Consider the following 17,272-nt stretch of genomic DNA (forward strand, 5'->3'; position numbering starts at 1 on the left):
TTGTTTTATGCACCAGCCATAAAATGATCACTTGTTTTCTCACACAAACACACGTCCATACAGAGATTGTGTGTATATGAGTGTGAATGAATGTTTAATATCTATAGTATATTTATAAATTAGAAAATGTGTAAGAATTTATAAAGATAAAGACACAGGAGGATATAAAACCTTTGGTTTCATCTTTTAAAGTTTTTACCTAACAGTCCTAGGAAAAAGGGAAAGGAAAAGAATGTTGTGAATCAACACCGTCATGGTGGGACAGACAACTCACAGGCAGTGATTTGACATGCAGGAAAACTGTTCACTAATGAGCTGTTTAATTCTCTGATGATCTTTCTCACATATTAAAATGTCTCCAACAAGACTTCTCTTGATACACAGATGTTTATGTCATATCATTAACTTTTAGAACTGCACTTTTAGCCATTAAAAATGAAAAGTATTGGAAATCTTCATTTAGCATTAAAGTGAGATCTAGAAATTTGAGACCATTTACTACATTTATATCCCTTTGCTGGGCTTTCCCTTAATAGAATACGATGCGTAAATAGTGCCCCCTGGGCAGCTTAAAGACAGGTATTTAGTAGCAGCATTACGCTCACTGAAGAACCGGTGTCTTCGGGAAGGTCATTTAGCATCTCTGGATTGGTTTTACTATGTATAATATAAAAATAGTAACACTTCTTTCCTCTCCACGCTAACGGGTGTTTTGAGGTTATATGACTTAGTCAGTGGGGTGAATAGAAGCTTTGATTTCTAAAGAAAAATGTCAGAAAAAAAATAAATGTTTTTTTCACCTTTTTGAATATTTTGAAAAAATCAATGTTTTTTTCACCTTTTTGAATATTTTGAATATTTTAATTCCATTAAATTAAATTAGTTGTAGTTCATAATAAATGTGTCTCTGCTGTGACATTGTAGTTTCTAATAAATATGTGTGTCTGCTGTGACGTGCACCAAGTATGATCAGTAACCAGTGGCTTTGCAATGTTCAGTTCATTTCTGTTCATTTATTTCCATTCAGAAATCTGTATCTTGTCAAACATATAATTAATGGTATTTATTAAATTATGTGACTACAGAAGATCAACAAACTCTACTATTAACATGCTGATTTGGATCAAAACCTTGTATTTCTTCTGAACCCTTTTCCTATTCTACACCCTCCATTTTGCCACATAATTATCAGTTTCCCTAGCAACACTGTCGGCTCACAGTGAGATGCAGAGACTACTAATTCTTACTGAAACCAATCCGTGCTTGTGCAGTGGAGGTAGAATCAGTCATCTTAGACATTAGTAGCATACATATCAAGTGGTGCTCTTCCAGTTTTGCTGCCGAGGACAGTCAGTGATAAATCTCCTTGAATTTCAATTGCTTGATCACATAAACTAAAATGGCTTGGTCAGTAGCTAGAATGCTCTGGAAAGCACTTTTCTAAATTGATCCTTTGCTTCTGTTGCTAGGGAACGCTGAAGTCCTAGAGGTTTAGAAAAGGAAGTAAAACTGAGGACCAAACACAGGCCATTCGGCACTTAAAGATCCCACCCCCCCAACCCCCCACACACACCTTTTGGCAACAGGGTGGGCGCAATAGTTGCCCTCAGTCCTGCTAGTTTCTGCCCCTTAGATGCAGTGCCCTTTCTCCCCACTTCCTGTGGACTGTCCAGTTCTGACTTGCTTTCTGAGCACTGGAGTGCTTTATTGGTAGGATGAGTGGTTTAGCATATCTTTAGGCTTAAGGCAGCTCGGTGAAGCATAAGGATTATCAATTAAAGTCATTGAAAAACTACGTTAGAATGAAATACTGAAAGAAAAAGAAAGGAGAGAATGAAGGAGGCAGCATGGGAGGAGCAGGAAAGGAAGAGCCCGCAAGCAGTCCTTTCTTCACAGGGAGTCATGTTCTTCTAAGAATGAGCTTCCCAGCTGAGGAGGGATTAATTACGTGACTCTCAGTATTGAATTATTATTATAAGTTTTCAGAGTGATAAAATTATTTTTCAAACCATGCAGAAATTCACCACAGTTACAGTTCTATTTGAACACTATTTATGTGGTTCTCTCTATAAACCAAGCCTACTCAAGTATCTCATTAAAATTTGGATAGATTATACAAATCCATTACTTGATATGCTTTAATACATTTTTTTATCATAATACATAAAGCAAATATAACAAATTTTTTCACCAGGAGCCATGACAGACACTTATTAAGGATTATTACTTAATTATTAAGAGTTATTCATTAGCACTTATTATTTATTAAATAAAACACATTGTTTTACCTGGGTTCCAGGATGTGAAAAGTAATTATTTTGCCCTCCTGCCATGTTTTTATTTTCCTTTCTTAGTGCCTGAGTAGTGCTGGTCTACGTAAGAGTTCTCTGTCCTATAACCAGGGGCCCTAAGTGACTAGAAATGTCTGCGACTGTCCAGGTATTTAAGTCAAGATTAGAATAAGAGCAGAGAATAGGCATGTTAGAGAGATCTTGGAAGAAAAGGGTTGTAGTCTTACTTTGGTTAGATTCCCTGGAAAACTCACTTGAACAATATGAGCTTCCTGCACTTCAGATATTCCAGGATCCTTAAGATGATACTGTTTTCGGCTTCAAATATTTTAAAGGCTCTTGTGAGAGGTTCTGCATATTCCATAGAGATAATGAAAGAAAAACTAGGACTAATTGGTAGAAGTTACCTATGAAGGCAGATTATCACTATCCTGCCTCGAGAGATGAGAAGTATGATACCTTTAGAAAAGTGTTTTGAACACTGAAAGCCTGGTGCCACACTGACTTGTAAGAGGAAGGAAGGCTTCTAGGTAGAAAGAACAGTGTTTGTCCCTGCCAGTTATACAACAAGGTGTGTCATTTGTAGGATAAAGGGTGAGGAAGATGAATGGTTTGCTAGAGGACAAATATAAATGAGATGAACATTCTAAGAGATGAGAGGGAGTTTGAAGAAGAGGGGGAAAAATGAATAAAATTAGAATAATTTTTTTTTTTCTGATTCATAGACCTTATGTTAAAGAATGAGACCTTACGTTAAAGGTATGCTTCACGGTATTCTTGGAGTAAAAGTAGGCTTTGAATGCTGGAGAAGTCATAACTATTTCTGTAAGTACTGTGATCCATTAGTAGTTTTGAGGCATAACAGGAACTGGGTCACTTGTAGGTTTGTAAAGGTAGTTCAAGTATCCCCGTGAAGTTTGGGTATTACTACCAAATGCTTCTTCTTTCTCATACCCATCTACTCAGCTAGTGGGCCACTAGTTAGAAAACACCGAATGTTATCTTCCTTAAGTATGACCATTGAAGGATTATATAAAGCCTTTCATTCTTAGTTCCTTTAGTTACTTACTATTCCTTAGCTCTAAGAAGAACTGAGCCAGAAGAAAAAGACTGAAGGTGCAAGATGGCAGATTGTAGGAAAGTGTGGACTTTCAGCATAGATTGTATCTAGAATTAATTACTCAAACCTGGGTGTCTTTAAAAAAAAAAAAAAAAGGATATTTCTTAGCTACCCTCCAGGTAATTTAAGAATATTCTGGAGAAAGGAGCATAAGGATATGAAAATAATACCTTCTTTCTTCCTCTCCTTTCCCTTACACTTTTTCCACAAAATAGTTTGGCTGTTGCAATTAAGCTCTAGATTTCCTAAAAGTAGATCCCTAAAATGGTAGTCTGTACCTGAATCCTGAACCCAGGATGCTTGGTCAGAAACCCAGGATTTGTGGACATGCCAGTGGAACTCTGAGCCCACTTAGGTATTCAAGCCAGCCAATTCTCTGATCATCAGGCCCTATTCACATGTATTTGCTTGTTGTGACCCAGTTGTTAGCTTATTGGTTTGCATGGAATCTGATTTCTCTGAATTAAATAACTTCTTTGAAATTTACTCTGATTTCGATAAAGTCTTTATCAGGAAGAGCAAAGGTGAGTAACCAACTGCCATTAAGGATATCTACCCTTTTTTAATCTATATGTTTTTATCCTTATACTTCATTCACTCATGTATTGTCTAGAAGTAACTTGGAGAGACGCCTTTATGTGACAGGATTGGGTAAGTTGATAGTGGCAAGATAAGAAAGAACAATGAGGATGACCACAGAGTGGAACTAAAAATAATGCTACAAGTATATATACCATGCTTACAGTATTTCTGAGGCAAGACCTTTAATTTGGCTCTAAGTTTCCTTGTTGCCAAAGGAAATGGAAACCCTTGTTCATTATATTATTCACAGTGTCCGTAAGTTAAAAGAACAAATCATCTGCTTAAAAGAAGTACAACTATTGGCACAAATAATGCATGATTTGGAGAACACAGTGATATTAATATTGATAACATCCTTAAGTAAATCGACTGATGATTGTTATTAGGACATTTTCACACAGTAACCCTCAGTGTAGACTAATGGCATCACACAAATGTGTAATGTAGTGTTCAGTAAAACCAGTGTAAATTATTGGGGAGAGGATGGATAAGACACAATGTACTCAGCTCTCTGTTGATCTAGTTTGGTGCTCAGGTGCTCTTTCATGTATATCAGGTTAAATTTGTTAACCATGTTCAAAACTTCTAGAATGTGTTGTTGAGAGAGATGTGTTTTAAAAAAATCTCACCCTATAATTGTGTTTGTTTCTTCATTTGGTTTTGTCAGGTTTGCTTTATGTTTTTGAAGTGATGTTAATAGGCACATACAGTTTAGAATTATCATATCTTCTTGGTAGATTGACTTTTGATCATCAGAGAATGTCTCTATTTTTAGTAATTCACCTTAATATCTGCCTTGTCTGATATTTGAAGAGCTGTATCAGCTTTCTTTTGATTAGTGTTTGTACGGTATATCATTTTGTTTTACTGTAAACTTCCTATGTCTTTTGTACCAGTATATAGGTGTTTATTTTTTTATTACAGTCTCTCAATCTTTTTAATTTTTCCATCTTTATTTTTAAGATGGATTTAAAAAGTTGTTGTTTAATTTATTTACTGATATGTTGAGTTTAAATCTAAGCTCTTACTATTTGTTTCTAATCTAACAAACAAAAATCTTTGTTCTTTTTTTTTTTAAAAGATTTTATTTATTTATTTGACAGAGAGACAGCCAGTGAGAGAGGGAACACAAGCAGGGGGAGTGGGAGAGGAAGAAGCAGGCTCCCAGCGGAGGAGCCTGATGTGGGGCTCGATCCCAGAACGCCAGGATCACGCCCTGAGCCGAAGGCAGACGCTTAACGACTGCACCACCCAGGCGCCCCAAAATCTTTGTTCTTTTTATCTGCTTTTTTATATATATTTTTATATATAATGTATATAATATCATAACCCACTTGTGTCTATACAAGGAACCCAAAGTTGGTTTAATGTTGAAAAACTCATATAATTCATACATTAACTAGAGGAGTAATCTATATAATCATCTCATTAGATGAAGACACATATTTAATGAAGTTGAACACTTATTCATGATAAAAAGTTTATTAAACTAGAAATATAAAAGTTTATTAAACTAGAATTTTCTTTTTTTTAAACTAGAACTTTCTTAACTTGATATGTGAAGCAAACAAAAGTCTATCAAACATATAAAGTGGTGAAATGTTAAAATCAAGAATTTTCTTTAAAATTAAGAATATTATTAGCATTTCACCACTTAATGTGCTATAACCACTTCTATTCAGTGTTTTCCTTGAGGTCCTAGCAAGTACCAGACAAGCAAAAGAAATAAAAAACATAAGGAATAAAAAGAAAGAAACAAATTTGTTATTATTCACTGATAATAAAATTGAATACATAAAAACTTCAAGAATACAGATTATTAGAATTAGTCAAGAGTTTAGCAGCATGGATGGCTCCAAGAATCATTAGACATCAGTTAATTCTGACAAACAGAAAACGTAATTTTTGTACAAGTGATTTACAATGGCAACAAAAAACATAAGATAGCCAGTGTGAATTTAGCAAAAGAAGCTCAGGAGCCACGGGGAACGTTCAAGAAGACCTATATAAATTGGTAGAGGTAGGAAGCCTCAGTATTACAAAAATGCCATAATGCCAAATTAACCTATGTAGTCCATACAGTTCTGATTAGAATTTGAACAGGGCTTTTGTTTTTGTTTTGGTTTGGTTTGGTTTGTTTGTTTGTTTTAAGAACTTGACAAGTTATTTCTAAAACGTATATAGAAGAACAGCTTGGCCAGAATAACCAGGATATACTTGAGCAAGGACAGGGTGAAAGAGCTTGTTCTCTCGGGTGCCAAGATTCATTATGAAGTAATAGTGATTAAGATAGTGTGGTGTAGTCTCAGTGATTGACAAGTAAGTAGACCAGTGCAACAGAGTGAAATACAGAAACAGACTGACCCATGCACGCCAATTTGAGACTAATACAGAACTGACAATGCAGATTAGTGGGGAAAGGATGGACCAACAAATGATGCTGGGAAAATTAACCATATGGGAAAAAATGAAATTGGATTTAACCTCATATCATTCACAAAATAGATTCCAAATGGATCAAAGCCTCAAATATGAAAGCCAGTGTTCCTAACTCTTTGAAAAGAATGTAGGAGAATGTTTATATGATTTAGAACACAAAACTTCCAACTCATAAGAAAAGTTTGTTAAATTTGACCACAGTAATGTTAAGAAAACCTGATCATTGAAAGACACTGTACTGTCTTTCTAGAGAACATGGAAAGACATGCCAAAATTTTGAGAGAAGATATTTGCAGCCCATTTACCTAAGAAAAAAGATTGTTTTCCAGAATATACTAAGAACGCAATTAACTTAATAGAAAAATGGACTAACACAATAAGCAACCAGTTCACAGAAACAGAAAACCTAGAATTTGGTAAACATAAGTTAACATTCAACCTCATTAGTAAAAATAAAGTGATTCTCAGGTATAAAGTTTCACAGTAATATGTTATAGCCAGCATGGAGGAAAAGTCATACAGTTATTTTGCTAAAGCGATTTCGTATTATCCGGTAAAATGGAAGATATGCAAATTCTGTGGCCCACCAAGCTGACTCTTCCACATGCATATGCCTCCGTAAGTTCTTGCACATGTGTACCAAAAGACAAGTTCAAACATGCACAGCGCTATTGTTCATAACAATTGCAGAAAAAAGTGAATTGATCATATCTTCCTACATAATGCTGAGCAAACAAAATGACAATTTGCAGAATATTGAATACAGCTCATTACCATGTATATAAACTTAAAAAGCAAGCAAAATTAATCTATATTGTTTAGGGATACTTTTGTGAATAAGTAGGAGAAAAAATAGGGGCTACAACTAGAAATGAGGCTTAGAGAGGGCTTCAGAAGTACCAATTTTATTTTTTAGGCTTTATTGTAGGAAAATGGGTGTCTTTTTCCTTCTTTTTCTAAATGATTTACATATACGGTATAATTTTTATATAAATAAAATACATTAAAATAGAAAATTTTAATTTGCTTAATTGAAAGATAAGAATGAGGAAAGCCACAAAAGACTTTTCGGGGCTTATAATACTTAAGATTTAATAAGGGGAGGAAAGTCAACACCAAGAGACATTTGCATCAATAAGGCAGTTACTGAGGTCACTGGACTCCTCCAAGAAATCATTTTCTGCTGAGGCTATAATCATGTGTTGTCTTTGTCCTTTTTGCCTTTCCCTGGGCCCTCAATGTTAGTGGCTCTTTTCAGATACCTGTGGATATGAAGCCAGACTAGCCCCCTACCACCATGTCTGATTTATTTCCTGACGGAGTCTGCGAGTACATTAAGCATTCACTTTTAGCATTGAAACCCAGAATTTTAAAATAAGGTTAAAGGCATGATTAAAGCCAGAATTAAATGGAAAGTCATTAAAAGGAGAGTGCATGCTTGCACTACATTATCAACAGTGTCTTATACAAGAGCATTAGATACAGAGCAATGAGGTGATTATTCCATGCTGTCTCATTGTTTTGTTCCAAACTGGGGCAGGAGAGAATTCTGGAGTAGGTTCAAGCTTGGTTTGGTGATGCATACCGATACAATTTCTTGGTAAACTTTCATCATTTTCATTTTTCCTGAACAAATTATTTGCAGTAACTTTTAATCCCCAATAAATAATTTTGACCATGAAATATTATTGAATTGCACTAATTAAAGGGTGAACATTCCCGGTAAATCACTATGGAAAATTTTAATGAACAAGCCAAATGAATGAGAAATCAATACTTATTGATTGTTTTCTGGCATATCATTAGAGCCAAAATCTGTTCTCTTACTCAAAAAGCAAAGCACCTAAATTGCCTGTGTAGTTTTGTGCAAGTTTTGCATCTGTCTTTGTGTAAGTCATTAAGACTTTTGTTGCCAAATCAACGAGGCATTCAGAAGGAGGTATTCAGTTGCAAAATGATAACTCTCCTTGGTTCCTGTTTCTCACTTCCTCTTTGTCAGTTCACAGAAGTCACCAGACCCTTCAGGCCTGCTGAGGTATGCATTAGTACTAGAAGATACCTACAGTTGTTTTGATAGAAAACAAGCTATTTTGTCAGAATGAGCTTAAGCTTAGTAGTTCTCTCTCCACCTTAGGAAAAGCGGGCTGCTTTATATTTTATTTTGACTTTTAAATTTTGTTTGCTTGGAATCGAACTATATATAAGGTAGATTATGATCTAGAAGTAAAGACAATCTTATTTTTTTAAAGATTTTATTTATTTATTTGAGAGAGAGAGCATACAAGCAGAGGGATGGGGCACAGAGGGAGGGAGAGGGAGAGACAGAATCCCAAGCAGACTGCACACCGATGCGGGGCTGGATCCCAAGACCCTGAGATCACGACCTGAGCCAAAACCAAGAGCCAGAGGTTCAACCGACCGAGCCGCCCAAGCGCCCTGGAAGTAAAGACAGTTTTAACCCGCATGTTAGATATAGCTCCTTTTCAAGGAAACTTTACAAGATAGCTGTATTCTGAAGTTTCTTACATTTTATAGCTAATGCTCAGGTTCACCATGATATTCTAATTGTATAGTTTGGGAGATGCTGTGTAGTTATGTTAAGGTAAAACTGACTGAAGAACAGGCTGGGAAGTCAGGATGGGAGGATACAAAAGAAGGTGCTGCACGAGTGGTTTCTAAGTGCAGTGCGTGTTGGTAGGCTCCTGTAAATTTTTCAGGGTGGACCACAGATTTCACTTACGCTGTCTACCAGCCAAGAGGGAAATATGATCAATCCTGGTGTCACAGCCTCTTTAAAATTGAGACCAAACAATGAACAGCTATTTCTGGAATTAGGACCAGAAAATTATCTCGTGTGTATGGTTCTGAACAATGTTCCAACCATATTGCTTCAGTAGTAATGAGATCCTTAGGGTTTTTTCTGTGAATGCAGGACACTAATATCAAGTTATGACTGAATCCCAGTGGACATGAAGTAATGTTCTACTTCAGTACTTTACACTAATTATGTCGGAGAACCTACAGGAAATGCCGCATATTAGGAAACTTAAGAAACATAGAACTTAGGTACATGGAAAACTCTGTTGTCTGTGAGTTTTGTGATGACAGTAAGGGCCTTAAGACTACCCAAAAAGTCTTTCGGATATTTATTTTGGTTTTACAGTTAATGTTTGATTTATTCAGGCTACGGTATTATCAAAAACCTAGTTTTTAAATTTGATTTGGAAATCACTGTTGAGGGATCTTTGAATAATATTTAGTTCCTATTTACAAACATAGCTAATTAGCACCTACAAACATTTTAGATTGCATTTATAAATTCATTACGTTTGACTTTCTTTTTAAATACTATTTTTAGTGACTGACAGTCTTTGCAAGTACTTAAGAAATTCTCGTGCATCTGGTACATTACACTTACAAGTAGTGTAGTCCTTGAGTTTTCTTAAACCTTCTCATGCTGTATGTACGTAATTAAGTCTTTCCATAGTTGGAAGATAATTTCCCATTAAGGAAGCCCCAACAACTGTTATCTCAAGTAACTGAGGTTATTTCCTACCAAAGGCATAAGCTCTGAATTCTTCTTATAGTACTCAAGGAAACTATTATATCACAATAAATAATTTGGGGGGTTGCCTACTTAGCATACTTGGGATTACTAATATCCAGAGCTTTTTGTAGGCAGCCCTGAAGCTTGTTTATTGTTTTCAGAGACACTATAATATCAAGAAGAGGACATTTACATATCGCACCTTCCTAGACCCAATTTATGTACATGACCCCATGGTCCTACCCATGGAAGTCTGCAGTTCCCAACCAGTCTGCCCATTTGACTAGATTTTACAATTCTTTGAATTTTAGGCTTTTTCTATCAGATTCTAAAGATGTTTGACAGTGAAGGAATCCTAAGATATTGAATGCCTTTCCCTGTTGTCTAAACATAAATTATCCTTTCATATTCTCAGAATCAGCGACTCTTACTAGTGTTACAAATGAAGTTTGATGGAATTTAGGATACCTCACGTAGTTTTTTTCTGCCTTACAGCCACTATCTCCATGGGCAGTCTAGTGGCATTACTAAAGAGTCAGGGGCAACAGAGTTTGGACCTCTCTGCCCTCTTGAGAACAGGGTAAGGTTAACCATAAGTTGAAGAAGGTTATGTTGGTATCAGACTGGAGAGGCATTACACTAAAACAGAATTATGTTTCAAAGGCCACACAGATAGTTTTCAGGTTGCATTTATTAATAAAGTGGCAAAAAAAAGGAATTCTTTAATAGTTTTTGAACATTAACAAATGAAATGTATAGTTCATACAACAGTAAATTCAGACCTACTTAAAAGATTAGGAAACAGCAATAATCTGCTTGTTCTGAAACTGTAAGAAATCAGCTTCCTGAAATTTCATAAATACTACTTGGGGTATAAAATGTATCAGCATTTAGGCAACCAGAAGGAAAGCAACTAAATTAATAGAGTTCAGGGTGAGAGTTGCCTGCGGGTGGGTTCTTAAGTAAAGTGCTGTCATAAGATGAGATGAAGTTGTGTAACTTTGTCTCAAATTACCGTATCCGATTCAATACATCTTTGCTGTGCCATACTAAAACAAAGTAGTGACTGGAAGCTAAGTCAGAGGGCCCTAATCAAGCCAGATCGTCCGGCAGTTAGTGGAGTAGCAAGGCAGGCAAACAGTCTCCACAGACGTAATTGAAAGAGCAGCCTTCTCACATGAGGGAGGCAGATAGTCACACGGATTTTGACAATGTGTCCTGGGCTAATATCAACATCTGGGAATCCTGAGTCCTAAAACACCAGAGCTCTTGGATTAGAATGGAATTAAGATGTCTGTAAAAGAAAATGTACTGAATATGTGGTGTTTTTTTTTTACTAGTTTTAAATATATAAGTAATATATAAATGCAAAAAAATACATATAATACAAAAACATTCAACATTACAAATAAGTTTAAAGTACCTATTGGCCGAGATCTCCAAATCTAATACCTTCTTTGGAGGTAACCACCGTTGTCAGTATGAAGTATATTCCTCCAGTTCTTTCTCTGTTAAATTGTATGCATCTGTTTATCATGAGAAAATATATTTTATGTTGCTCTTTTTAAAATATTTAAATGAATGTACATTTGGTTCTACAATTTGCTTTAGTCATGTAAGAATATCTTGCTCACCTTTCCATGTCAGTAAATACATTCCTTGAGTGCTTATGTAACAGTCACTCTTCCAAGCATTGTGTATCTGTTAATGCATTTGGTCCTCCCAGCAGTGTGATTACTAGTGCTGTGTTATCCTCATGCCCATTTTGCAGTTGAGGATTCTAAGAGACAGAGCGGTTAGGAAGATTGCCCAAGTCAGTGACAGAGCCACTGTTCTGGATTCTGTTTGAGGAAGACTAACTCCATATCACCTCTTTGGGATACATAAACCTACCTCTGAACGCAGGATGTATCAACCCAAACCCACGAGCCCACCTTTTGTGACCTTGCAGTGACTGTGAGTGATACGCAGCTACTGTTCAAGTTTTAAAATGCTGCCAAGTGTCCATGATGCTCCGCATTGTAGTTGATAATAGCATAAGTGAGATAATAGAAGTAGGACTGTTTTCGAGGAGAATAGTGCCCATAAGAATGCAGAGCAGCCCCCGTCGTCATGCTGCTCCATTCCCCTCCTACCCTTGCCATCTCTAGCTGATCTGTGGGCAGCATTCCATTTACGTCAAAAATAACGTCAATCTAGTGAAAAAACTGAATGACTCACAGCATTACTGTAGGGAACTGGTTGCTGTGTAATAGGATATATAACATCCTAATTTCACAGAACATTTTTCATAACAGCTGCTAAAATCATAATCGAATCCATTAAATTTTCTTAAAGGATGCAATTCGAAGCAATATTGAAACTAGTCTTAAAATGCAGGTACACTGAGGTGGAGCCCACCCACGCAACACCGCTCTCTTGTTAACTACTTCATATCTTTTCTGTGTTTGTCTGCGTTTATTAATCCACTTGAGTCTGCTCATCTTTTGTACTTCTAGCTGCATTTGAGTCAGAGATGGGCTTTTTTCAGAGACTGGAGGGTCTGAAAAAAAAAAAGAATAGAGAAAGAAAGGAGAGATGAAAAGGAAATTTCCCTCTGATTCTTATGAACAACAGAAACGATAGCCTGGAGAAAAAGGGTAGAGGAAGAACCCAGGGTCTTGGGTTTATAAAAGCAGTGTTAGGTTATTGATAAGGTCTCTGTAGAAAGTGAATGGCAGTGAGAGAACATGGCCACCTAAGCCCCTACATTCAGGAGCATGTAACTTAGCAATGTGGAGCCAGCTGGATTTCTTTTGCTACATTGTCATCCTCAAAACTGACAGCTATTTTTTTGATGTAAGAATTATACTCCTTGGATAAATATAAAACCAAATAGGGGCGTCTGGGTGGCACAGACGGTTAAGCGTCTGCCTTCGGCTCAGGGCGTGATCCCGGCATTATGGGATCGAGCCCCACATCAGGCTCCTCCGCTATGAGCCTGCTACTTCCTCTCCCACTCCCCCTGCTTGTGTTCCCTCTCTCGCTGGCTGTCTTTCTCTCTGTCAAATAAATAAATAAAATCTTAAAAAAAAAAAAAAAACAAATAAAATCCCTCAAGTTTTTTTTTTTTTCTTCAATACTGTATACTTCTGGAAATTTGCAAAATTAGTACCTGACCTGTATTTTTGTTGGAACATAAAGTTAAGACTAAAACAAAGACTCGATGAAGGCAAAAGATTACTTGTGAAGATTACTTTCAGACTTGAGAGTGACCTTCCAGAAGGATGATAAGCATTTTTTTAAAGATTTTATTTATTATTTATTTGGGGGGGGCAAGCAAGGGGAGGAGCAGAGGGAGAAGGACAAGCAGACTCTGTGCTGAGTGCAGAGCCTGGCGCAGGGCTGGATCCCAGGACCCTGAGATCATGACCTGAGGCAAATCAAGAGTTTGATGATTAACCAGCTGAGCCACCCAGGCGCCCCAAGATGATAGGCTTCTGAGGACTGAGCTCTGTCCAGTCTCATCCACAGATTAACTGTGTGATGCAGTTAGTAAACAAGTTAGTAATCTTCTTTGAGCCTTGTTTTTCCTATCCGGAAAAGAGGACTGGGATAGAATCCCCAAGGTTCTTTTGAGTTGTAATATTCTGATGCTTATACAACATGATAGAACAAGATAGCTTCTGGTTACCGAACCACATAAGTCTATACACATTTTCCTTCTCTTCCGCACACGTCCTCTAACACCGCTGAGGGGGATGTAGCTTGCAGCGTCTTTAGTAGTTGCTTCCTCTGGACAGCTTTCCTTCCAACTTCCTGCTGTTGAAGTGAGAGTTCTCCGCTCCATTCCATCTTTCTGGTTCTTTACTTAAAAAACATTTGTTCTCAGGATGGAATATATAAATTGCTGATTTGTAATTCACGAATCACTGCTATAAAAGGACCCGGTGAACTTTGTTTTCGGGTCCTCAGAAATTGTTAATTGGATGCAGCGTGTGTTGGCCACATGGCTAATGGATGTAAGGCACTGCTTTTCCAGCTGACTTCATCTTTAGTAGATGTAACTCCGTATGTGTGCTCCAGCAGTTTGCACCTACTCAGTGCTGGCTCATATTAAAGCAGAGATTCTGGATGGCTCGTTGGGGGTTGTTTGGTATGAGTACCAGGCAAATTACTGAATACTAACAGAGCCAGAAGTCCCAGAATAAATTCTCCACACTCTAAACCCTGCTAATTAGTAGCTCTCATGCTCCCCTACTTTATTTGTTCAGTACCTAGTGATGGAGTAGCCACTGCAGTCCTGGAAGTTGGGTACTATGTTGGGTCCTCCAGGGCCAGAATTCTGTTGCGAAAGGAGCCATGTTTACAAGAATAGAACAAGCTTCCTCCTTGGGTCATCTTGTCGTCAATTAACCAAAGCTGTTACAAACCAACCAAATAAGAAATCGTCTGAGAAATAATTTTTTCTATAGTTTTCAACATGTCTTCCTTTTTATGCTTTCTTAACACATATGTGGAAGATTAATAAGAATATTTCATATGTAGCCAATTGGAGAAATGAATTTCTGGATTAGTCACATTATATGTGATTTTACAACCAAAAACACTGAACTGTAATGGCAGGAAAGTTCTTCTTCAGTGACTTGTTCAACCCTACCTAAATTTGGAGGGCACAGACTCATAGCCTGGGAATCAAAAAACAAGAAGAATCACGGCAGCTCATCCACCAGCTTTGCAGATAAGGGCAAGTTACTCAAGTTCTCTGAACTTCAGGAGGGGATAAAACATAACTTGGTGGCTCTGTCTCATGGGGTTGTGAGGAACACGTGAGGTGGTGTGTGTGACCGTGCTTTCTGTTACAGAAGATACAATCCAAATACAAGATAGATAAACTGCGAAACGGGCTTGTATGGCAGTCTATCTAATTATGTTATTGCTTTCATCTGTGTGGTGTTCCCACATTTATATGTAAACAAGAGCTTGTAAGGTTGATTATCTCTCAATTATCACAACTAATGAACTCTTAATCAGCAGCTGCAAGTTTAGATTTTATTGAAAGGAAGAAATTAAAGTGATCAAGGAGATTATTTTTTCTCCATTGACATGTAAACAATAAAGAGACTACTAATTAGAAAATATTTAGCTGTCCTTTATAAATACCTGAATAGTCTGACTTTTCTGAATATTCACTTTTCTTTCAAATACAGGAAATGAAGAGTCAGAACCTTCTGTAAATATTGTCATTCAGTGGATGTATCTCCTAGGGAAAATATGTTTAATATAATTTGTTAGAACCATGTGCCAAATGCAAAGTTCCATAGGTAAGAGAGGCACAACCTGCGATTCTTCCCTGTTTTGGTCTTATAATCTATTTAGAGCCGCACACCTTCATAATAATAGTGTGAAAAGGAATTTCCTCCAGTAACGCTACTGTAAGAAATTGTTTTATTCCATTAATATCAGTATATATTAATTTTCTGTAGCCTAGTTATATGCTTTATTTTTAATAATTTAGATCCAGAAGCACTTAATTAATTCTATGAACGTTATGACTTCATTTAATGACTGCCACTCTAAAAAGATAAAATAGCAGTGATGATCAAACTACATTATTTCTGAGGAGCAGTAGCATTCCAGATAAATTCAGCCAGAGAACAACTACGTAGATCGATGGGTAACCTTTCCTTCTCCCCTTTGGAATGGTGACTTGGAGTCCTGACTTGGACTTGGGGCAGCAAGATTAAAGGTGGTGAGAGGCAGACCACGGAGGATCACTCTGGCTCTTTGGAAGTTAGATTTTTTGGTTGCCTTGGTCACCTTTGGTGTTGATTTCTTCCATTAGGCTTTGTACATTCCTCCTAAATCTCACTGATTTGGTACCTGTGGTATATCAGGCCGGCCTGCATGGTTGCCACCTATTCTTTGCCTGGTATTATTGATAACCTTGAGGTTTTTGTTATCAGTGTCTGTGGTCTGTTTGACAAGCCTCTCTCAAGGTTTCTCTCGCCGATTATTTTGCTTTATTCTTTTCTTAGACTTGAATGAGGCAGTCCCAGAGACAGAGCGCCTGGATTCAAAAGCACTGAAAACTCGAGCCCAGCTCTCTGTGAAGAACAGACGCCAGAGGCCCTCTAGGACAAGACTCTATGATAGTGTCAGTTCCACAGATGGGGAAGACAGTCTGGAGCGAAAGGTGAGCACCAATGACTGATTTCTGACTTGTAGTGTTGAGCTGTCTCCTTGTTCCTACAGCTTATTGAAGATGATTTTTCTGCAACCAGATTCTATGTCCCAGATGGCAACAGCTGGAATAGTTCACTGCTTTGTCTCCTAAATTCTTATTCAACTCGATATATTGTGATTCACCTTATTTCTGTTCTCACTCAAAGAGCTAACCCAAGAGCATTATCCATATTGTCATATTTCGTGATGGTGCTTTTATATTTAGCTGTTGGTTTTACCTAGTGGGACCTAAGGATGTACAGTAATTGTTTCTGTGCCTTAGATGTCTGTCTTAGCTACAATGGTAATATGGTGAATTGTTGTCAGCTATGCAGTCTCATCCGTAAACCCACAAACAATTGGTTTTCGAGGGATTTACTAAAAAAAGTTCGGTCTGGTTTCAAAGTAAGTATTCCATGGAGCTGATGCTCAGCGGCGCATAACCTCCTTTATAATCTCTTATGCCAACAGCCTTCAAACAGTTTCTATAACCACACGCACATTACCAAATCACTTCTGCCCAAGGGTTTGAGAACTTCTCCAGAATCAGGTTCTGGTGCTCCATCCCTCGCTCCAGTGGCTGGCAGTGTGCCCTCCTCGTCTGACCACATAGCTGAATTTCAAGAGGGACCACTGCACCCGGAAAAGGAGCCTTCCTCCCTTATTTGGGGAGACACTTCACTCTCCTCGCCTTCAAAATCTGATCATGATCTGGAAGAATCTCCATGCCACCATCAAGCCACCACCAAGAAAATATCACAAGAAAAAGGTACTGTTGATTTTTGTTGTTGTTTTTGCTTTTGTTTTGTCTAACTTCACTAACTCTTTGATTTGTGCAATATAAGAATAGCTTTTTTGGTCATAGTCATAAGTCCTTTGTCCTCTCACAACTAAGAATTAATACTGCTTTCTTTTTATGTTGTGGGATAAGCACATGCCTCTTCCATTTATTTATTTTTCTACCTATCTATCTATCTATCTATCTATCTATTTATCTATCTATCTTTTCCTACCAGGTTAGTGTTTTTACTTCTTCAGCTCTCTACAAGTTTGCTACTATTGAAGGAAATCCTTCAGGAGGCCTACCAG

General features: G+C 37.3%; 1 protein-coding gene across 15 annotated transcripts in view; it reads left to right on the forward strand.

The window, feature by feature from the left end:
- The window catches only part of PPP1R9A (protein phosphatase 1 regulatory subunit 9A), a 298,618-nt gene that overhangs the window by 248,095 nt on the left and 33,251 nt on the right, over positions 1-17,272 (forward strand). For 9 of the 15 annotated variants that reach the window (XM_044386606.3, XM_044386621.3, XM_044386596.3 and 6 more), the window contains 2 exons: positions 15,997-16,154; positions 16,655-16,952. In XM_044386606.3, the coding sequence (XP_044242541.1) occupies positions 15,997-16,154; positions 16,655-16,952 (456 nt within the window). The remainder of the gene's footprint in view (positions 1-15,996; positions 16,155-16,654; positions 16,953-17,272) is intronic. The other 6 variants (XM_048212761.2, XM_044386603.3, XM_048212764.2 and 3 more) reach the window with 2 other exon arrangements.

The sequence above is a fragment of the Ursus arctos genome, unplaced genomic scaffold (genome assembly GCF_023065955.2).
Source record: "Ursus arctos isolate Adak ecotype North America unplaced genomic scaffold, UrsArc2.0 scaffold_3, whole genome shotgun sequence".
Taxonomy (NCBI): domain Eukaryota; kingdom Metazoa; phylum Chordata; class Mammalia; order Carnivora; family Ursidae; genus Ursus; species Ursus arctos.